This window comes from Labrus bergylta, chromosome 14 (genome assembly GCF_963930695.1).
Source record: "Labrus bergylta chromosome 14, fLabBer1.1, whole genome shotgun sequence".
NCBI lineage: Eukaryota > Metazoa > Chordata > Actinopteri > Labriformes > Labridae > Labrus > Labrus bergylta.
Window position 1 is genome coordinate 19,407,800 of NC_089208.1, and position 23,632 is coordinate 19,431,431.

General features: G+C 39.5%; 1 protein-coding gene across 1 annotated transcript; it reads left to right on the forward strand.

Annotated features, from left to right (window-relative positions):
- The first annotated feature begins 12,540 nt into the window (after positions 1–12,540).
- LOC109998218 (multidrug and toxin extrusion protein 1-like) lies at positions 12,541–19,631 on the forward strand. Its single transcript, XM_020652988.3, has 16 exons — positions 12,541–12,779; positions 15,431–15,532; positions 15,706–15,774; positions 15,885–16,033; positions 16,150–16,192; positions 16,326–16,370; positions 16,533–16,630; positions 16,796–16,893; positions 17,530–17,711; positions 17,810–17,918; positions 18,075–18,150; positions 18,407–18,476; positions 18,587–18,719; positions 18,803–18,897; positions 19,100–19,163; positions 19,247–19,631. Exons 1-16 carry the CDS (start codon positions 12,594–12,596, stop codon positions 19,462–19,464), a joined length of 1,737 nt encoding a protein of 578 aa, XP_020508644.2. The 5' UTR covers positions 12,541–12,593; the 3' UTR covers positions 19,465–19,631.
- The last annotated feature ends 4,001 nt before the right edge of the window (positions 19,632–23,632 follow it).

Consider the following 23,632-nt stretch of genomic DNA (forward strand, 5'->3'; position numbering starts at 1 on the left):
GAATCCAAAATACCAAATGGTAACCCTTTGAGCAGTTGCACCACACAGCTTGTGACTGGAATATGAAAAAGAGACACAGACATACAGAGAGATGTGCAGGACTCGCTTTGATGACGCAGTAGAGCAAACTCTTCTCCACTCAGATTAAACGACACGCTTGATAGTTTCCAACACACAATCTACGCTGCATGATGTTCCAGTCTTCCTGCTGGTTAAAGGTCATCCTTGTAGGAATAGGATTTCTGCATCACCTGTCATGTAGTTTGATTATGTATGCTTTTATGGGCCTTGAGAACACATGCAGTGCTGGGGATTTAAAAGAACATGTGAGTGTTTTTTTTGTGGCATTCAACGTTACTACGGTTACCAATGCAAAATGGGTTGATATTACTTTAATACTTTTGTATACAACAAAACATACAGTTTCTCAGCAAAATGAAATCTTCTTCAGTCATGTCAACTTCATTTAAAAGCACATTCAACGCTGTTACTTGCTCAAAAAAGGATGCATGTGTTACATTTTGCAAGGCACAAAAGAAATTTGACAGCTGTAGGCAGGAAGTTTTTCAGTAAAGAATTTTGGCAGTGTACATTTCCCATGAAGTACATGTATATGTTGTGTCATTTACCACATGGACCCTGAGCTTTATATATAATTAAATACAGTTTTAGCTTTTCAACAATGCAATAAAATAGTCTACAATAGATATTTATTCTAAAATCAGATTTTAGCTATTTAAACCGTTTTATTTTTTCACAACACTGTCAAACATCTTGAACTAGAAGCAGTGAGTGATGTATCATCTATGATTTCATTGTGATTCGCTGGGGCTCAAGTCTTGTGTGATCAGCATTACCAGAAACATGCTTGATAAGACATTTCTTTAAAAGGCCTTCACTGGATCACATTTTTATGGCTAGTTTTTAAGTTTTATTGGTACATTTTTTCACAAAGCATGGATTTTGTCCAATGCACACATATCAAGATATAGACGGTACGTTTTTATGTTTTGCAGTATTCTAAGTAAAATCAGTTCAGCTTTTATTTTCTAGGGATGATTTACCTGCAGTAGAGTTTAATTTGTGTGTGCTTTTTTTGTTTCAGAGGAAGAAGAGTATACGAACTGATGTCACATGGACATAAAAAAAACACCTGAGCACATCAACCAACATGTTTGTTAGTTTCATTCACATTTACTGTCAGGTTTGAATTGAACAGATCCACGGCATGTTTTCTATGAGCTCTTTGGCCTGCTTTTAATTTGTCCTTCTTTGACTTCCCTTTCCTGTCCAAACACATTACCCTCCTTGTGTGCCAATTATCCCCTAAGAGGCTGAAGGCCTCGCTCTTAAACAATAGGAGCAATCAGTTGCCTTCTCTTCCTCTCTCCGCGTGCCCCCCTTTACTCTGCACACTTATCCAGAGAGTGAAAGGGATGATATATTTTTCAAGACAACAGGGAAAATGCAGAGGGAGGAGAAACCAGTGGAAGAAGGAGAGAGGAATACAGAGAGAGAGAGGGCCTACTGATTGGTTGGGTTGGTTCAAAGAGTCTAGAGGCACATTTGACAATGAAACACATGCATGCAGATGTTTGCTGCCTTTTCCAGAAAAGGTCAAAAATACACCTGCTCTGTCAACCTTTGTATTTATCCTCTTAACACTCAAATACACAAAAACATGCCCATTGACTTAAATTACCCTGCAACAAAGATGCCAACAGAGATCAAAGCCCACAGAAAACGTTCAGATGCAATCACAAGTGCAGGTGTTTTTCTGTAAGACTGGAGCAAAGCCAAATATCATTACAAATACTGTGGTTTTATTTTTTATATTTTTTTGTTTTGTTTTCTACTTTAAAAAAAATGTTTCATTTGTTTCTCATGCTTGTTTCTATTTCTCAATTTCACAAACCTTCAAAAATAAAGGATTTTTTTTTATATATATATACCTGATACAACAAGACAACAGGAATCTTTTCTGCAAATGTACTAAATTTTTAAGTGATAATGTTATGTACTTTAAGTCATTTGAAAAAAAAAAAATCTGTTGTCTCATTTTTTTAATTAAATCAGTTTTTTCACTCCAGCAGTTTTTCTGGGTCTTTCAATTTAACGCCTATTTCCCCTCTCATTCATGTCTGCCATCATGAGTCGTCAGAGGTTCCTGTCCCTGGGGAGGGAAATCCCAGCTGTCACTAAATAACTTTTCAGATCACACCAATAAAGCTAATGTCCACGGACACTAAAGGCCGTGGAGTCCATTTAACAGCTGCTTAACGCACGGGCACACAAGTGACACACGTCCACGCACACATATATGGCTGTGCGCACACACACACAGATTGTTGTGGATTACTCTAAACAGGCTAATGATCTCCTCAATGGGACAACTGGGACTCCTTTGAGAACGTCTTCAGCCTGAGGTCCCACAGGGACCCAAAGAGAGGCTCAGGGGTAATTACAATGCAAATCCTGTGTGTGTGTGTGTGTGTGTGTGTGTGTGTGTGTGTGTGTGTGTGTGTGTGTGTGTGTGTGTGTGTGTGTGTGTGTGCGTGCGTGTGCGCGCGCGTGGGTGTGGGTGTGTACATGTCCAAGATTAGGCTAATCTAAAATCTACAATCAAGCAACTTTAAATGTAACTGAATATATAATTATATATACATACATCTACCTCTGTTAGAAACCTTTATTCAACATATTCTGTATTCACTATTGACCTGAATTACTGTATATGTGAATGACAATGTGATATTTGATATTTAACGTATAAAAAACAAGAATAATACAAACAAAGGAGCATCATTTTGCTCACCTTTTAGGCCTCTAAACAGCTTTTTAACAAATAATCTGTCATTTTCCATCTAATTCCTTTAACATTATATTTTGTTTGGTGTTCTTATTTTTCAAAGCTGTAGTTTACAATAATATAAGGCGTAACTAAACATGTCAGTGTACATGTTTGCTTTCTGTTTCCATTAAAATGCTTCTTTCTTCTTTTTTTTTAAAATCCAAAATCAGGATGAGCAACCTTTCCATTCATGGAAAAACATCTGAACTGCACCTGCTCTGCACATTGTCAAAGATATTAAACCTTAAAAGGGCTGAGATGCAGATGACAGGAAAATAGAAGGACAAGAAATGGAGGAGAGGCTAATTGAGAGGGAGAGAAGGATGGGGTAAATGGAAGTATGATTGATGTGAGTTGGATGCAGGAGGGGGGAGGAGGGGGGGGGGGGGCAGAAAATGAGGTGGCAGGCACAAATTGGTCCTCACTTTTTCTTTGTTGTCATTGTGCCTTTGTTTCGCCTCATAACCCCTCATCACCATCATCATCATCATCATCATCATCATTATTACCCCCCCCCCCCCCATCCACACACACACACCTTTTCTCTCCCTCTTTTCTGCCCCTTTTCTGTAACACTCTCCATGCCAATCAGATGGTAACATGACATTATGGCTCATTATACCTGTGCTGGATGAAGGCGTCCTTACCATGGCCATGTATCCTCTCCTGGTACAGTGCAGCACACTAAAACACATCACACCCTGCATAAATGTTCTGGAAATGTCTTTTTATTTTTTGGATCTCATTAACTTGGATTCAGACAGATTTGAAGGAGACACAGGGCATTATGCAATCCGGACATATAGTCTTGTAGTCACTAAAGAAAACACTGATGAAAGGAGATAACGAGAGGATGTAAAATAAAAATGAGATGCAAAGTGGGAGAGATAAAGAAAATCACAGGAGAAGGAAAGGTGGAATGAGAGCTGTGAACGCTCAAGCAGCAGAAAAACATTGTGGTCATCTGCAGTGCGATGAGTCACCTGTAGGCAACACACACACTCACACACACACATTCATACGCACAGACCCAAAAGAGACAGGCTTTGCAATCACAGCTCACAGCTGTGTTGCTACAATGCCATATTGTCTCATAAACTGCATTCACTGAATGCGACACATTGTCAGATCTGAAGCACAATCTTCTGCTGAATGAACCAGTGAACTTTTTTTTCTTTTTTTAGATAAAATTTAAACGATTGGACCTTTAAAATCCTTGCTGGTGAATTTGAGAGACCAACCTGTGATTAACATAAACAGATTAACTAAATGTTAATGAAAGACAGGAACTACTCATCAGATAGTTTATTGGTACCTTCATATTTCTGCTGTTTTAATCAGCTGAAATAAAATGTGTGGATATAATCAGCCATCTGTATTCTGAGTACATATTTCCTTCTGCTCTGAATGTGTTGGGCTGGGCCTTAAAGGGCTGGTCAAATGTGCTCTGATCAACATAGTCATTCAAACAGCCTTACACTAACAGATCTGTACTAGAGAGAACTTTTTTAGAGGTGAAACTAAAGACTATTTGCATGATCTCTCACATGGCTATTTTTTTTTTGTTCTCTTTCATTTGAATTGCTGTTTGTGCTAAAATACATCAGAAACATTTTAAATATCGTACAGCACAAAACAACATCATCAGTGTCTTCTTTGACCACCCTGTCAACCCAAACATTTTACACTGGCCATAATGTGAACAAAAAATCAAATCAGGTCAAATCCCACAGTGGAGAAATTGGAACATCCGAATCACACTAAATTTTTAAACAATTATGAACAAAATTTAAAAAATAAAAAAAAATTCATCATTTAATTATCGCTGCTCTCAAATCATGCACAAATGTGCTTTGACATAGTTTTACATGTCACCCACCTGTACTGAGCCTAATTTTAAAGGTTAATTCAGCCTTTGTATTTGCAGGTACACAATGCATAGTTCAATACACAGTGCAATGCATTTAATACCTGTCCAGTCAAGCAAATACACACATTTATTTACATGACATAAATGTCAAATAAACTATTTCATTAATAAAGATAAAGCAGCATTTAATATACAGAGTGAACGAGACTTCAGAATTAAATAAATAAATCTCATTTGTTTCTAATACTAGTGTCTCTGTTACAGTGAGCAAAGACAAGAAAGAAGAAAACAAGTTTGTATGGTTCTATTGAATGAAATTGGTTTAATGTTACACTGAGTGTATCTAGTATACATCAAATAGCATTCCTCACTTAGTTACACTGAATAAGTTAGTCCCATCATTTTTGTAATTAATTGTAAACATGTATTAACAAGCTAGTGGTCGTCGTTTTATAAAATAAAACGATACATTATACTTTAGGGCTGTCAAACGATCAAATATATTTAGTCACAATTAATCACTAAATGTCAATAGTTCATCTTGATTAATCACATTTTTAATGGCATGTTCCCATTAATTCACATTTGAAATAGAAATTGTTAGGCTTTTATTTTGAATGTTTGTTCTGTCAGAGTACTTCAACCCCCCGTCAACCCTACTTTTATTTTGAAATACAGTAAGGACATAATGGTCAACTGAAGGTTACGACATTAACTTAACCACGAAAAAGGAACCCGTTACGGATCAAAATTAGTGAAATATTTGATGCCATTAGGTGCATATTAGTTTGGACTCATCAACTGAGCTGTTGGGAGTTTTTGAAGTGAAACGAGAAATTCAAAAATAGAGCAGTGTCGTCTTTTCCATCAATCTGACTACATGGAGACATTTATGCAATTTATTTCAGACCTTAATCAACGCGATTAACGAGTTAATGCTGACAGCCCATAGGTAGCTACTAAACAGACCTTGTTTTCGTGTGATCACATTTTCGCTTCTATTTCATCATTGTGCATAGAATTGAATCCTGAATGTGTGATGTCTTAATAACAAAGATCTACTTCAGTTTCTGACATTTTGTCTCTCCAGTGAAAAAAATACTTTGTAGCAGAGCAATATGTTAAACCGACTTATTATTCACTGACTGTCAGGTGGTGCAAGGTTACTGTAAAACAAAAACAAAGCATATATACTGCAGCCTGACGGGAAATCAGGTGAGCTTTCAACAGCAACATGAGCTCATTTCCAAACTGTCAGCCCATTACAAAGAGGTAGCTTTATGTGGCTGTTCTTTTTAGTCGTGTGGATCATGTAGAGAAAAGTTAGTGTCCGTGTAGATCCCACTTTAAGGGAGAAAAAGAGCAGATCTTGTCATCATTCATTCTAATTCACTCTGCGTTTAACTCACACTCTCCAATCCCCCTCCAGCCAGCCAGCTTCATCTCTTTTTCATCACCAACACGCATCATCCCCTCGCTCCGCCCAGCCACCTCACTCCCCTCCCTCGCTTCCTCCATTCACTCTCTTCTCCCCCGAACAAGAATGAGTTTAATTCAGCTAATATAGTAGATGCTGTAGACAGTTATGTTTTTGCTTTAGGATCCATAACAGCAGAAAAAAAAAAGATCTGTCCTTGTCCATCTTTCTTATTGTGAATATGCAGAAAATGTGTGTGTATGTGTGGGTGTGTGTGTGTGTGTGTGTGTGTATGTGTGTGTGTGTGTGTGTGTGTGTGTGTGTGTGTGTGTGTGTGTGTGTGTGTGTGTGTGTGTGTGTGTGTGTGTGTGTGTGTGTGTGTGTGTGTGAGTGTGAATATTTCCGCAACAATCCACACACAAATTATTCCGAGGCACTCTTTTATTCATGGACATTGCATCTTTCAAAGCATTTCAATTTGGGGAACATTTTGGTTAAGTGGTTTATGCAACTTTCAGGAGACTGCAAACATTCAGGTGTGAAAGACCACCAGCTCTTAGCAAACACAGTGTTACCATGGCAACGCTGTAAATGAATGATATTTCACAACATTTGGATATATTATTTTTCACAACCACCAACTCAGTTAGAAATTGTACATATGGAAAGTCAATGAGAGATGAGAGGAAACTGTTTCAGTGCAGTTCACTTTGTTAACTTTTTTTTTTTTTTTTACGTCACTCTTTGGTTTCGACCTTTAACTGAAGAGTATGGCCACATATTTGGACAAACGCTGTACAAACACAATGTGTGACAAACGACAAACATCCACACTGCACCAAATCCTGCCCTGGCCAAATACTGAAATAAATGCTGAAAAGACTTTGTCAACTCTTCCTCGCATTTGTTTCAAAAGCAGATCAGTATGTGCCTGTAGAAGTCAAAACTTCTATCGCCTGTGAGTGGAGCCTTGGCTCCCAATCAGGGTCATTGTATGGGTACAAAAAGAAGTTAAAACAAACATGAATCATCCCAAGGTTTCTCAGGGCATCTAATTGTTTTCTAATAGATTTGATTACATCTGAAATGATTGCAGAGATTTTAAATCTCACATTATCGTGAAATGAATCAGAGTTCATTGTTAAATTGTGTAAATGGTAATGTTCATTACAGTTTGACCTGTGAAAAATAAGACTTACGATATAACAAAAAAAATGTTAGGGTTTATAGAAAGATGGACATTCAATCAAAACCTTTCTTTAAAGCTGCACATTATGTTAGCTAACAAAAACAGTTAGCCAACTTTTAATGTCCTCACTGTGTAAGATCATCTGTTGTATCTTCAAAAGAAAGATGATACAACCATAAGAATCACACTACTACCTTAAAAAGATAGAAGAATACGTTTCTCTGGTTTGAGTATTGTTGGACACATTAATATATTTGGACACATTTATACATTTATCGATATCATTGATGATGATGATGATGGTAGTGACGATTGTTTTTGTTTGATAACGATGACTTCTAAGATGGTTTCTATACTGATTAGAGCTCTCAAGAACTGCCCTCAATGTTGTGCTTTGCCTCTGGTCACTTCCTGTCAGCACCTGTATGTCCAATCAGACTCAAAGCTGATCGTTTGCTCTTACTGACACTGTTCCCTTTTTTCTAGATCCTTGCTTGTGTTGTACTTACTCTCTGATGTACGTCGCTTTGGATAAAAACGTCTGCTAAGTGAATTGTAGAATTGTAGAATTTACAATATTGTAAGTACACAAATCCACAAAATACCGTCTTTTTTTCATATTTGAAGTAGAAACCTAGAAAAAGTTTTAGTTTGAGGTTTCAAATGTGTCTCCTATCATTCAACTCACTTGTGTTGGTTCTCTATATGATTCATAAGGCGCTTCAAAGGGAGATGTTGCAGGCTCTGCCATCTTATTTCTTGAAATGTAAAAAAAAGGAGGCGCAGGAATGCCTAGAGGTTATATCGCCCACGATGGACAGAGGCTATAGTCCTCAAAGCAGGCAGTCTGGGTTCAACTCCATACCCTCTGCACTTTGCCTCATGTCTTCCCCCACTGTCTCATCCCACTTTCCACTGTCCTCTCCTCAGAATAAAGGCATCAAACCTTAAAAAAATATTTTTAAAAAAGCAGTACACATGCTGTGATGAACACCACTAGGCTGAATCAGAGATCCCTGCATTGTGAGGTCAAGACTTGTGTGTGCTCAGCATTCTGACCCAAAACTCCTTTGTTTTGACTCTATTCCCAGAACAAGATATCATGTAGTTATTTTAAGCCACTTGTCAGAGCGTGTAAGGATCGATTTAAAGAGTTGTGGGACTCTCAAAGCATCACACCCTGCTGGTGTGTTGAAAACGTGATGTGTTGCAGGTGAGGCAAGGTGCCGCTCTCCCCCTGTGACCCTCATGTCAGATCGTCCATCTCCCGCTTCGGTTCCTTGGACGCGAGAAAAAAAGGAGGGGTGGGGGGAAAAAAGCTCCCAAGGGTGAAACTGAAAGTGAGAGAAACAGGTTGCTTTCTTTCCAAGGTCAACCAGCTGCCAGAGTCAATGAGCCTCTCCAGTGAATGAGTCAACAACAAAGCACAGCATCACTTCCAAGCATGAACATGTCACACAGCCCTCCGCCTCAAAAACAGTCATACAATAATCCCGTGGGATTAATGGATGGCTTTTCACTGAGTCACACAAGACATCCTTTAAACCTGTTTACTTTTATCCCCTCCAAGTTCTTTTTTTTTTTCTTGTCTTTGTTCGTTTAAGCACTCCCAGAGAGACCCTTTGGTGCTGTCTGTTTGTGTTTACCCCTGCGGACAAACCCAGCAGCTTCACCAAGGGTGCTATGGAAAGGACAGTGTGTCAGAAGGGGCCGAGCAGCATGCTGCCGCATTGTTTTAGAGGCTGGATGAGTCATGGTAGACGTATCGGGGTTGGTGGCATTGAGAAGGCTCGTCTGTTGCATCAGGACGGGGTTGTTAAATCAACAGTGAGATTATAATGTGTTCCCATGATGCTTGTTGTAGCAGCTCAGACAAGGAATTCATTAATCCGTAATTTAACCTAATTACCTCAGAGACTCATCGCTAACATGCCATGGTTCTTGTTTTGTTCCTGAAGGTTAAAAATTCTACCATCTTCTTCTCCGTCACCCGTCAATAGAAAAAGTCCTGAAAACACCAAACTCTATTTATAGCACCAAGTGAACAAAGCAGCATCGCAATGCTTATTACAAGTCATTTCTATATGACTCACCAAAGACATTCAAAAGCTCATTCATCATCGAAAGAGCAGACATCAAATTTTCATCTGCTTTAGTCATGGCTGAACTACTTTTCATCTATGTCGTCGTCTTTTTTTTTTTTTTCCAGTGAGATGAGTTCACGCTAAAATTATTTGTTCCCTTGCCAAAGTCTGAAATTCAAATGAAGAGCTCAGTTTGTGTAGAACGAAACTGAAAATGTGGTCAACAGTACGAGAGACAAACAAACACTCCATCAACCATTGCATTCAGATTTCTAAATATCGCATCTCAGTAGGGTTCGGCTTTGTCTGAGTGGCTGCCTTTGAATTTTTTTTTTTTTTTTTTTTTCAGCCTGTGCTGATAAAAGCAAAATTACACAAGATTGCACACATACAATAGGGGCGTGTATAAGTGCGTTCATTTTGTGTTTGACTTTCAGCACACGTCTCTTATGATCATCCTGTATGCGAATGTCAAGTGTATGCAGGTGACACAACTCCAAACATAATCCCTTTTCCTCCATGCTCCCCTTTTCTCTCTATTTCCACCTGCCTCTCTTTGTGTCTCGCTCGCCCCCTCTGACCACCCTCACACACACTGCCAACGTGAGATAGCCTCGTCTGTGTGTCCAGCGCAGTTGTGTCATGAGTGATAATATGTGACGTTATACGTCACGTGCTGGCGGTTTTTAGGGTTCCACTAAAAGCTGCTTATTATTGTTATCGTCTTTAGGCATCGTCATTATCAGCTGGAGCAGACACGACGAGTCCCTCTGCGTCATTGTTCGCTCCAAAACCCCCCCAAAGCTCTCGCCGCCAAACGTAACCGACAAAGGGAGGAAGTGAACGCGTCAAAATCACTCTGGCACTCTTTCAACGTTCCTCCCTTCGTCCATCCTCTCATCCATGCCCCCCCCCTCCCCCCCCCCACGCACTCTGTCTCTCTTTTTACCTCTCTATCAAATGTTCACTTCTTTTGTCTCATGCACTCCTTCTTGTTCCATCTCACTCTATCTTACTGCTTGACACAAGCTGCCCCCTACGCTCTCTCTGCGGCCGCCATTATCTATACCACCCATCTCCTCATCGCTCCCTTGATTTTGTCTCTCGCAGGAAAATTCTCACTCACTCACATCGAAAAATGCACACACACACACACACACACATAAAGTGTCACTGTGCGTGCAAATATTTGAACCTCTCTCTAAAATCTTCTTCCACCCACGCACACTTATCCCCCCCCGCCCTTCTGCCACAACCACCACCTTCTATGCTCTCTAACCCCCCCTCCCCCTTCACTCTAATCCTAATCACACCACCACAGCCGTCATCAGCCCTTATCTCACTCCACCAAATCTGCTGTGACTCAAAACAATTTCCTCTCATTTGCGATTTTTACTGCCCTCCTCCCGCCTTCTACACCTCCATCAAACCCGCAGTACCCCCCCCCCCCCAACCCTCCGATAAAACCCTCTCCACCTCCTCAATACCCCATCGCGACCCATCAGGCGCGGACCCCACCCAAACGCACATGCACACAAGCACAAACACCTATACAAATGCACTCACGTATACACACACTCTGACGGGTCGCCATTAAGAATGACGACGGCTCATCGTGTGTAAGCGGTGACTTGCCACTGTCATCCAGTGGAGCCCGGGAAGAACTGCAGTGTGACGTCACGGCGGACGACGGTGTGTGTGATACTGTGCGTGCAGTTGTGTTGGGGGGAGCAGCAGGAATACAATTTGGTGGGTGGGTGGACCTGGTGGGCCTTGCTGCATCACTGAACCAGGAAAATGAATGAGAGTCTACATTAGGTGTCACCCACTATCCTCCCCCATTGGCCTCCACACATTGCCCTCTTTTCTGTTCTTCTGCTTTCACTTGGGGCACAGACAGATGAAATTAAGTGTTTGAAAATATGTTTGACAGAATGTTTCAGGGTTCCTTGGATGTGTTTAATCATTATAGGAAGCCGATGAGAGACACATTTTTTAATTTGATTAAATGATTAGAAATCCATTCAAAGTTCAGAGAGGCAGCCTGATGTGACAGAAATGTGAGTGTTGGTGTTTTTTTTCCAACAAGAGCAAAACAGCACCATCTGATGGATGGTTTTAACAGCCACAGCCAGGGAGAGTAACACCTCTCAGTGAGGTGTTAACACATCTCAGTGAGGTGTTAACACCTCACTGAGAGGTGTTACTAAAGGAGGAAAAATATAACATACTACATGATGATGTGACAGAATACAAGTAAGTGACAGACACATATATAGATCAGTGATGGGGGAATAAACTCTCTCTCTGAGTGAGCAATAACATTAACTCGTTTTGTGTCTCTGCAGTCATACTTCTGAAAAACTCCTTATATTTGCGGGAGGAGCTGTAAGTGTCTTCGGCCTTACTGCAGGTCCCTCATATTGGAACTGCAGTAAGGCCGAGTGAGCTGTTGTCAGAACACAGCAGGATACGTTCAGGAGAATTCAACTCAAGCTAGCGGGAGGGGGTGGTGACGTTTATTTGCTGTGACCGGTGCACCACCAGACACTGTCTGCATCTGACCACTACAATCACCGTGTACGTAATTAAACGGCTGCTTTAAGTTTTCTGTTTGCCAGTATGTTCTTCTCCGCTCTTTTGTTGAAAATTGGATTCCGTCCCACTACTTGTGGCATTGAGATAAAGGCAAATATTCCCATCATAGTGTCATATAGCAGTCAGTCTGTCTGAAAAATGTCTAGACATTTTCAGGAGTACATTAGTGAAAATGGATTTGGATAAAGATGTACAGCTGCCACATCTTTTTTACCTCCAGTTAAAGATGTTGAAAGCGTTGTAACTCTGTATTCTTTTGAACTTTAGTGGACAGTATATATTTGTCATGCTGCAGGGACTTTGGGGGAAAACAACAAGCAGTGTTGCAGTGCTTTAAGTTTCAAGGAGTTTACAGCTTGTTGGCGGGTTAAGAAGGAGAGGTATGATTTGTAGTGAAGCTCCAGCGTATACTGTAAATACCCTCTCAGAGACAGAGAGCAAGGTGGGCGGACATTGCCTTAGTTATTGATTATTTTCCAGGTAATTGGTTATTGATTCACTCCCTGCCTTCTTGTCTGTGTTTGAGGGGAATTGTAGTCAGTTTTTGGATTGAGTTCTTTTTCTCATTCGAATCTCATTTCAGCATGGAGGATTTATACATAATAGCTGCAAAAAAAGGAGTAAAAGGACATACCAAAACAAATGAATCCCCTCCTGCTGCTCACCGTGTTGACTCATGCTGCGGACCCTGGCTGAGACGGATGAAGCTACTGGTGCCTGCAGACTACAAGAATGAAACTTTTCGATTTTTAAAACTAGCTGGGCCAGTGGTAAGGTTGTGTAAAGATCTAACACTTGACACAAATGTAATGTAGTGTAGTGTGAATCCACCAGATTAAAAGCATGTGCTGAATGATTGAGCACAACTCACGTTAGAGAGGTTTGGCTCAAACGCAGAGGACAAGAACAAGATCAATATACAGATCAGGACGGCAGGATCAATAAGTGGCTTGACCTCAGACCCTAAAGAAATGATCATGAAGTGAGTGTTGTGAATAACAAAGACAATTTATTTTTTCTGTTCTAATCAATCTTAAGAGCTCTTTTAGATACATGCAAATGTTACTATTTTACAGAAAGATCTTCACAACTGCTGCAGAGAAGGAAAGGTGGCACCACACGGCACAAAAAAGGGTGGATAGAGCCACCATGACATTGCCGATTGTATGTTAATCGAAGTCAGTAAGCCTAAAGTGAAGCATTTTTTTGCTGTCGCAGTTGTGTTTTCTGAGCAAAAAGTGGAGAGGAGTTATATGTGAATGCTCAGCTATGACATTATGGCAAGCAGCATCTTCCTGTGTTGAAAGATTAAGACAAATATGGAAAGGAAAAAGGCTGGTAGGTGATGTTACTGAGACTACCTACATGCTTTATACAGCCTAAGAGTTGTGCACATGGCTTTTTAGGTATATAAGCTGAGCTAACTACCCATTTATGATGAGCAGAGACACTGGTACCTGGTTATTAGTACTTCACTATTATTGAACGGCTGTGTTAAACACTTGATTATGATTGGCTATTTATGCACAGCAACGGTCTGCTTTCCCTGGACAGATCACCGTTGTTTAGATAAACAAACTGTTACTAAGAAAAGCACACAGTTGCTAGGCTCTTATCCCAGAATCTGAAGCACAAACCATCAAATGAATGTGAAAGACCTCTGGTTAATTTGACGTGCGTCTGTTTACTGTGTGGAAAAAGAGAAAGGAGAGGATAACAACAGTGAAAAGCAGATTAAAGATGTAAAAAAAAACTGCAGGCTATGCTAGAGGTATCTACAAAGATGGCACATGAAGTAAACACGTAATGGAACGTACTATGGGATATGATGGGGTCTAAAGACTGCTGGATGGAAAAGAAAAGTGAGTCAGACAGTGACAAGGCAGAATCACTCAATCGGGTGCTCTGGTGATTCATGCTGACCTGTTCACCTTGTCTAACTTCAGCATCAGTGGAAATGTTTAGTTTAATGGGCGCAAAAGCAGCTAGGATAGGTGGGTTTTTTTTGGTTGATTTTTTACAGATTTATTTTGGGCTTTGCTTTTCTTTGGTAGGAGAGTGAATAGAGTAAGAAATTGGGAGAGAGAGTGCCGGACTAACATGCAGGAAATGAGCCACAGGTCAGACTTGAACCCGGGCCGCCCTCTTAAAGGACTACAGCCTATGTACATGGGTTGCGACCTAACCGCGAGGCCATCAGCGCCACTGGTTAGCTAGTAAATTCATTAAGAAATGTTCAATTTAATGTGAGAAATGAAAGCTCATTTTATAAGGTTGCCATGGACGCAGCTCTAATTGTAGATTCCAACAGACTATGTGTTTAGTGGAAGAAATCAAAACAATTATTTGCTTTTCAATATTTTGTTTGAAATGATTGATTCCCTGTGTAGCTATGTAATAAGCAGGATATGCAGCCCACTCTGTTTGCATTGAGCTCCTGCTCACCTCACCACGGTTCCATTCTGTGATAACAACCCATTCACTATAGAATAATACTTAGACTCTCACCTACAGTAAAGAGCTGCTTTGACTTCAATGGTTTATGAGGACAGATGACATCACAGGAAGCTATTTTGTTAGCACAATAAGGTTTAGAGATGTGACGTTAAGAGTGTGACTCTTAAAACTGTTACATCCTGCAATGTGCATGCTATTTATTTATCTTTATTTCTTTAATTGCTACTTACATTTTGACATGGCAATCGTGGTTTACCAGCAATGTTTTTGAATTTGCTCTATATTCAACAAAACAGCTGAATAATGATAAAAATGTAGAGGTCCAAGAAGTAACAGATACACATCATTGTTAACTGTATCAACATTACTGATTTATCATGTACAGAATATAAATAAATATTTATAGATATGTGAAAATGTCCGACTTACATAGCAAACATAAGAAAAAAAATGAATCCAAACATATTTCAATATACTGCAGAACTAAAAATTTATGCATTTGCTAGCGTGCCCTTTAAGTGAAATTATCACTTTTTGTGGAGAAAAATTATTTGCCCATTCAGAGAACCCAACAGGTATCAATTTTTGACTGACTCCTATTCATTGCACAAACCCAGGACTTTAAAGAGGAAGACATTCACTTTCCTTTTGTGTAAACCTTTTGACGCCAAAGGCTGTCGAAAACCTACACCGGCAATCACTAGAACTATTTTCTACAGAAAAGGGAGGTCGTAAAAAACGCTTGGAAACACAAAGGAGCTGCAGCAAAGCTAGGCAGAGCAGATGTCAGCTGCCAGAGCAAAAAAAAAAAAAAAAAGACTTTTTTTTTTTTGTTCTTCGAGGCCCTTTTTGAAACACTCTTAATAACTCACTGCATTTGGAAGTTAATATTTGCCTCATGTTTGACCAAATTCTTTTGTGTTTTTGTATTCCTGATAACAATAGAGCATGATTTGCTTTTTAGTTCATTTCACAGTTGATGAGCTTCTTGATCGGCTTCGTCAGCATGGTGTTCTGCGGTCACCTGGGGAAAACAGAGCTGGCAGGAGTGGCGTTAGCAATAGCAGTGAGTGATCTCGCTTTGGTTTGGTTTCTGTCTTTATTGGCATTTTGTTTGCAAGGATCACTGCTCATTCTCTGTCATAGCATTGCTTCAAAGTTCACTGCTGATTTGAATCAGACATGAATCTTTCCAAACAGTTTGTTTCTTCCTGACTAAAGTGCGTCATTTCATCACAGGTAATAAATGTCACAGGTATTTCCATCGGCTGTGGTTTGGCATCAGCATGCGATACTCTCATATCTCAGGTACGATCATTTCATTTTTTATAACCAGGACCAGCTACTGCTGTGTTCACAGTGGGCTCTTTCTGATTTCTTTTCTTGTGACTATCCCCTTTTTGGCGCATTTCCTGCAGACTTATGGGAGTGGTAACTTGAAACGTGTTGGAGTGATACTCCAAAGGGGAGTTTTGATTTTGCTGTTAGCTTGTTTCCCCTGCTGGGCCGTCCTCATCAACACTCAGCCCATCCTGCTGGCTATCAGGCAGAGTGCAGAGGTAGCCAGGTAAGCCCTTTCACTTTGAAAAGCATCACGCATCAAATGACATAAAGTGCTAAATATACACTTATTACATTTTTCAGTATGATAAGATGCACTAACATTTTTTCTGTCGACCGAAGACTGTCCCAGCTGTATGTGAAGATCTTTATGCCATCTCTTCCAGTGAGTCTAGCTCCCTCCATTTGTCAGAATGTGCTTTTGTATATCAATCCACATTATGCGGTATTGAATGGTTGTTGTGTTGCATTATTGATCTAATTAACTCCATTCATGTCCTCGTCGTCGGATTCCTCAGGCTGCGTTCATGTACCAGCTGCAGGGGAGGTATCTTCAGAATCAGGTGTGTTCAGTGACTGGTGTGAAACATCAATTCATGAATGGAAGTTTGTAAGGGCTGAGATCATTTTCTGCATGCCACAGAAAGTACTGCAAAAAAAAGTAACAAAAAACATGTGCATTGAATTGGTCTGTTGTTTTAAAAGCAGCTTGCTTTGGCCTACAGGGCATCATATGGCCTCAGGTGATAGCTGGCGCCGTTGGGAATGTTTTAAACGCAATAATCAACTACATCTTCCTCACTCTCCTGGATTTGGGGGTGGCGTGAGTATGCCTTCCTTTGCCCATGTCCTAAGCATTTTACTCTTTCACCAAGGCATGAGCTCAGATAGTCTTAACTGATGTGTCTTTATTATAAGACTTATATTAACAAGCAACCCACAATGGTTGTATGCTTTTTTTTTGCGATTCATCGTGAAACCCCTGCAGTGGATCAGCAGCTGCCAATGCCATCTCTCAGTATACCTTGGCAGTTTTCTTGTTTGTGTACATCTGCTCCAGAGGACTGCACAAAGCCACATGGGACGGTAAGTTAAAGTAACTGCCCCGTTTGAGCAAAAGCTACTTCAGAGTCATAATGAAATCATTATTGTTCAATTTTTGTTATTATCGTTTTTTTGCCTTCATGTGAATTTTTAAGTTTTGATTCTTAGCTTTTTATGTCCAGCTGTGAACTAAAAAAAAAATCACTCTACCAGAACATACAGTAATGAACACTGTGTTTGAATAATTTCTAGTTAGTTTCGCATTATTTTTTTTATCAAGAACACAAGAGCTGTTTGACAAACCTTAACCATTTTGGCATTATTTAAGCATTGCATTAATACAAATATTTTCTGCCTGGAATAACACTGACTGTATTATCATTAATTACCACATCTGAAAGTGCTAACAAGCAGATTTAAACACGCTAATGTGGTGAACTGAGGTGGTAAATACGTTAATTGAAACCTGCTGCACTTCTGTATGTTCAAATGATCAGCATGTGCGCATGCTTAGATTAGCATTCAGCTCAAGAACAGCTACACACACACAGCGCATGTCTGCAGACTTTTGTTGAATGTATAAAGAGAAGAAGAATGTAGTGAAATGTCAGGGTAACGTGTCTGTGTGCTATTCTCATTTTTAACAATACATGTTATTGTAACTATGATCTCCTATAGGTTGGTCAAGAGACTGCTTGCAGCAGTGGGGTACTTTTCTCCACCTGGCCTTTCCTAGCATGCTGATGTATTGTCTGGAGTGGTGGCTCTATGAGATCGCAGGGTTTCTGGCGGGCCTCATCAGTGAGGTGGAGCTGGGAGCTCAGTCTATAGTTTATGAAGTGGCTGCTATTGCTTACATGGTAATTTCTTTGGTCTGTTTAGTCAGAAGTTCTCCATTTCTCTGATTATGATGAATATATAATGTGACTACCTAATCTATCTCACCCTTGTCCTATAGTTTCCAATGGGTTTCTCTGTGGCTGCCAGCGTTAGCGTTGGAAATGCTCTTGGTGCGGGGAACACCAAGCAGGCCAAACTGTCCAGCAAGGTCTCCCTCATCTGTACATGTAGGAAACAGTAGCCTGACACATCTGCCGTACAGGAGTCGAGGGCAGCTGTGTCAAATGATCTTTTCCTCAGTAATTTAAAGAAGATAAGATAATTGATGTTTTCAATGTTTTTCGTTATCTTATAAAATGCTGTGTTTCTAATGCCCAATCCAGTTACTGCATCCTGTTTCATTGGAGCTTGTCTTGGTGTCTCTAAGGATGTGATTGGTTACATTTTCACCACAGAGAAGTAAATGCAGTCTTTAAAATCTAACCCCAACATTAATTCTTTTTAGTTTTCTAACTTCAGAAACACTAACAGGCTGACTCCTGAACGGAGAGCTTTGGTTAAAGTGTAATTCATTATCTTTCATTCACTTCGTTGGAATCTTTGACTCTTATAGTTAAACAAGCTCAAATCATTGACTCTTTTCAGATGAATAAGCTCAAATGTTGTCATGTTTCGTTGACAGTTTTTCCTTCTTAACAGACTTTTATTATTTTAGAGAAATAATCCAGAGGGTGGCTGATATCATGAAGATATACTGTTTCATTCACATTGCTGAGGCATTTGCGGTGAGAGCCGACAGTATATGTTTTACAAGTTGCTTCATGTCTCTTTAAAGTCAAACAAGCCCAACATACTGGAACAACTTGTACATTTGTTCTTGTTTTTTTCTCCCCAGGCTGCAACAGGAGGTATCGTCAGGGGGGCTGGGAAGCAAATGATTGGTGCTGTGTGCAACTTGGTGTGTTTTTACTTCATTGGGTTCCCTATTGGAGTATCTTTGATGTTCCCAGTCAAAATGGGCATTTTAGGTGAGGACCAATAGAAATTATGAATATTTTAAACTTTGTTTCTTAACATATAAAAGACCATCTGTTTATAATTTCTCTTCCAGGGCTGTGGTTGGGGTTTTTAATTTGTGTTGGGGTACAGTCCATATTTTTTACAGTTTTTCTGTATAAACTAAATTGGGAGAAAGCCACTGAGGAGGTGAGTAACTCCACTGGTCACACTGAATTAATAAAATATAATTGCTATTTTAGAGATGAGGATTTTTTTCATTCATCTACCTGTGCAAATTCAACAATGAAGCCTTCATTTTGAACTAGTTTTACAGGATGTTTTCTCTCTTTTATACTTTTTCAATGTGGAAAAAGGTGATTTATTCCTCTACTTGAATACCTCTGAACAGGCGCTGGCAAGAGCAGGGGTCAAGATTACAGAGAGGATCGCAATATTTGTAATAGAAAATAAAGGTAAAATCCAGTCAATCTGTTGTTTTACCTTCAACTACATAAGAAAATCTAAAGTAAACCATGTGTTTAAACTCACCACACAGACTCTGATGGGAAGCAGGCCCAAGTTACAGTCGGTAGATCTGGTTCCTTGAGTCTTGAGACGCTCGAAGTACTCGGCGCAGGTCAACAAATTTCCGATGACGCAGCGCTATCAGTCAGGCAGCTGGTGGTGCGACGTGGGCTCGCTGTGCTGCTCATGCTCGTCATCCTCGCCGCTGGAGTCTTCATCAGTGAGCTGCTCATCAGACTGCTCGAGTGAGGCAACAAGTGACCGTTATTAGACAAAACAAAGAGATGTGATTCATCAGAGTTCAGATGCATCTCCATGTTTAGCAGGAGAGCTCGGAGAGAAAAAAAAAATACTAAATGACACAATGAACAAACAGAACAACTAATAAAAGTGACACAGCGTGTTCTTAAAAGGTCTGTCTGCACTCAGAGTTTTGCATCTTAAACTCTTATTTGACAAGGATGACAGAAAAGACAGCTTTCAGCTTACAATCATGCACATAACTTTAAAGTCAAATGTTCTATTTCTTGCCCTCATTTTGTTATGCACTGATAATGGAAGAATTGCTCACTTAGAATGACTATTAATTACAGAGGATTTTCCTTGCAAAAATGTAATTGCATAATTGCATAAGTGACGTTTTTTGTACAGATTTGATTTGGATTTAGATTGTTGGAGAGGAAAGAGACCAGTTACAACTTGATTATTCAGTTCAATTCAATTCAAATGAGCTTTATTGGCATGACAGATCAGCAATCAATGTTGCCAAAGCAGCACAGAAAAGTATGGTTAACAAATGATTACTCAAATATACAATATACCAATATCAACAATCATAACAATTATAATAAAACACATTAACAATAACAGTTTTAAGGTGTAATTACTGAGAAACATTGAGTGTAGTTTGTCTTAATTTGTGACGACCATGAAACTATTTTACAGCTTGTACTGCACACTGGTGTTGTAGTACTCGTATGGTATGGTTATGGTTACGGGTGCAAACCTTCCCGGTTTTATGGTCTTAGTGAGTGACACGCCCCCTGCACACAAGATGATGATTTTGCTGGGTTATTTAGGGTCTTGGTCCTGTCTCGGTCATGCCCTGCCTTGACTCTGTCTTGACCCCTAAATGTCTTGGTCTCGGTCTCAGAGCACTCCGGTCTAAGGTATGCCTTGGTCTTGGTTAGTGTGGTCTTGACTACAACAGACTTTTCTCCCCACATATAGATAGGACAGCTTCTGAGTACCGGGGAGATGGCTGAACTCAGGATGCATTGATCTGTTCATAGAAAGCCTCTCTTAAATCTTTATATTTGTTACAGTTGTTGCTTTATTTCAAGGATCAGATACACATTGCATGGTATCATCTTTAAAGTGCAGTTATGTTCAATAGGAGTCTGTTTAAATTGCATTTTGATTTATCTTACTATTGCTTGCTGTAATGTAGTTATATGTGATAGATCAAACGCAGACATGTTTAGTCATGTTTTGAAAAATATGACTTTAAAGAGACAGCCAATGGAAAGCACAAATTCAATTGGGTATAGGCATGTCTCCTTTATATAGACACATGCTGTGTAAAATTGGCTCCAATCAAGACACTGACGAAATATATATGTATATTCCTTCTCTCATATGTAGTCTGAATAGATGCCACAATTATAAATAGTATGATTAAATGTTATATTTAGGCTGCAGCGCATCAATGGATGTGAGCTTTCATCATCAAAGAGAGATGCTGTTCTTTTTCCTCTGGTTTATTTTTCAGTCCTTTGATCTCTGCTGCCAAATATGATGATAATCAAAGGTCTGTGTGCTCACACTGCAACATGCTGTCTGGATGAAGACATGTCAAACTGAGCAAATCAACCACCTGTTTACTCTGTGCAGGAGCAGATTACTAGCTAGCTGACACTTATAGCCTGCTAAAATAAGGAACTAAACCTGTTGACAACCCACTGAAATAAAAACATATATGGCTATGACTCCATATTTTGAGACATAAGCCTATTTGATGTCAGGAGCAAAATGACGTAGGAGTAACCTCACTTTTGTTTGTCTTTAAAATAAAAATCTACAGCCTTAAAGTCAATGGGTCAATGCAGAAACGTGGTTCCAGACAGGACATTAACAACCCACTAACCCCAAACTGTCCCCTTCTTTTTCAGACTTCCTAAAAGTTTTTCATGGTTTGGTAAAGCTGGTTGAGACAGAAACCTCACTTGTGATATCAGTATATTCACGTGAAAGTTGTGCTGACTTTCACATTAAGAAGGGAGAATCTGTTACTGTGTGTCAACCTAGACAAAGGGTCTGATTTATTTTATTGTTCTTTAATATAAACCCCCTTAAACTGGTGTAAAAAAAAATGTGTGGCGATTCAAATATTTGGGATTTTTCTTATTTTGTGTCTGTTGGACAGAGCCAGGCTAGCTGCTAGCACGTGTTCCAGGTCTTTCTGCTACATGTAAGATACGCTGAGCTAGCACGTTGTTAGCTGCAACTTTAAATGCAAGTACAAATCTGAGAGTGAATTTGAATTTTCCATCTGTAAAGTGAATTAGCTACTTCTCACAATGTCAAGCTATGTAGGTTCCACTTTTATATAAAACTTCATATATGGCTTTGTAATAAAAGACCCTAGCTGCTTTGGTGTCAAGTTAAGAGTAAAACAAAAGCTTGATACTGTTGGGTACAGATTTCAAACCCTTTAAATCCGGATTATTAGGTTTGGAGAATCAAAATGATAATAACAGTCCATGAACTGTGTTCAGATGTCTGCTGTACTGTGACTTAGCTTAAAACAAACACAAAGGAAAACATATACAAAGAGGACATACATGCAGGCCATTAAAACCAAACAGAAGCTTTAAATACTTAGTGTTTAAACCAAATTGCTAAAAGCATGGGTAAAAAAAGACCATTTAAGTTTAAAAAATAATTATATAGTAAGCATCAATCTTTCCATTTAGGCATCAAAAAGGACTATAACTGTGCTTCATACTGTTCAAGATCGGTTACATATCACTTTGTCTGATTCTAAACAAAATACAAAAGAACAATCCATCCCCCATCAAAAAAATCACCACTTGGTACAGTCCAGATTACCAATGGTGAAGCAAGGGGCGTTCATGTGCAAGTGTTCATCAGAGTATCATCCTCAACCAGGAAACGGTTCTATGGTAGAGGACGATGATATAAAAATAGGTCATAACTTCAGCATAGCCTTTACATTTGAAGTTTCCATGAAGGCTCCATGCTGGCACCCACCGGCCTCTGCACCCTTCAAACTTACACCAGCATTGGCCCACAACCACATTGACGTTTGCAACAGTCCCTTCAAAACTTGCATTTGAATTTATTGTTACCTAACATGTAAATCAGGCTTGATTCATACATGGTGACATCGTCATGAGCTTCAGTCTTGCTCATCAGTGCAGACACAGCCTGTGGCTCCTCACAGAGACTGTAATCTTTGCCCGCTCACCTCCAGAGAGTGCAATCAGTAACATGCTGAGGCATCATTAACAAGTGGCTGTGTGAAGATCTGCTGCTACTATGGTTAGACTGGAACTTGTGATACAGTGCAGCTCAAGCTAGCTCATATTAACTTAATGGTTGAGTCTCAACTACTAAATGGGATTCAGTTAATATTGTGTTTTATTTGGTGAAATAAAAAACTAGTGGAAATTAGACGCCCTAATTCCGATATTTTAGAGCCTGAAGCATTGCATTTTGTAACCTTAAAGGGGCAGTCCAGAGTCCTTGCAATTTTTGCCCTTCTGGGTTGGCTTAATTTTTAACAAAGCTGCTTGGTCTGAGACCATTATCACTCCACAGGACTTTGTGTAATATCTATGTGGACTAGGAGACTTTTTTGTTTGAACAGTTGGGAAAAAAACACAAGCATTAACCAACTGTGATGTATGTAAATAAAAATCACTAAACCACAGTTAAAAACTGAGTCCCAAAGCAAAGGGCTGTCTGATGTCAAGGTGAAGCAATGAAAATATTCACAAATACAGGATTCACATAAAATGAAATAACGGAGAGGGGGGTCTGACTGTCACCTACTATTAATGAAAACAGGTGATTCTCAACAGCCTTGAGCATAAGTGCAGAAATAAGCTATTGACACATGTGACAAAAATCAGTGATTATCTCTTTCCTGGATGACCAAAAAAATCCATTATCTGCACTGATTGTCGTTGGCCAATCACTTAAAGAGCAACTTCAATGTTTTTTTTGTTTATATTCATACTAAAGTTTTTCTGATAATGGCTGTTGAATGAGTAAATCCTTGTTTTTAAATGTTTTACAACACAAAATGGCATACATTTGGAAAATTAGGGAAAAGACATCTGTGTTCAGTTCAGCTTCTAATAACCTGTTAATAAGTAAATAAACACGGACG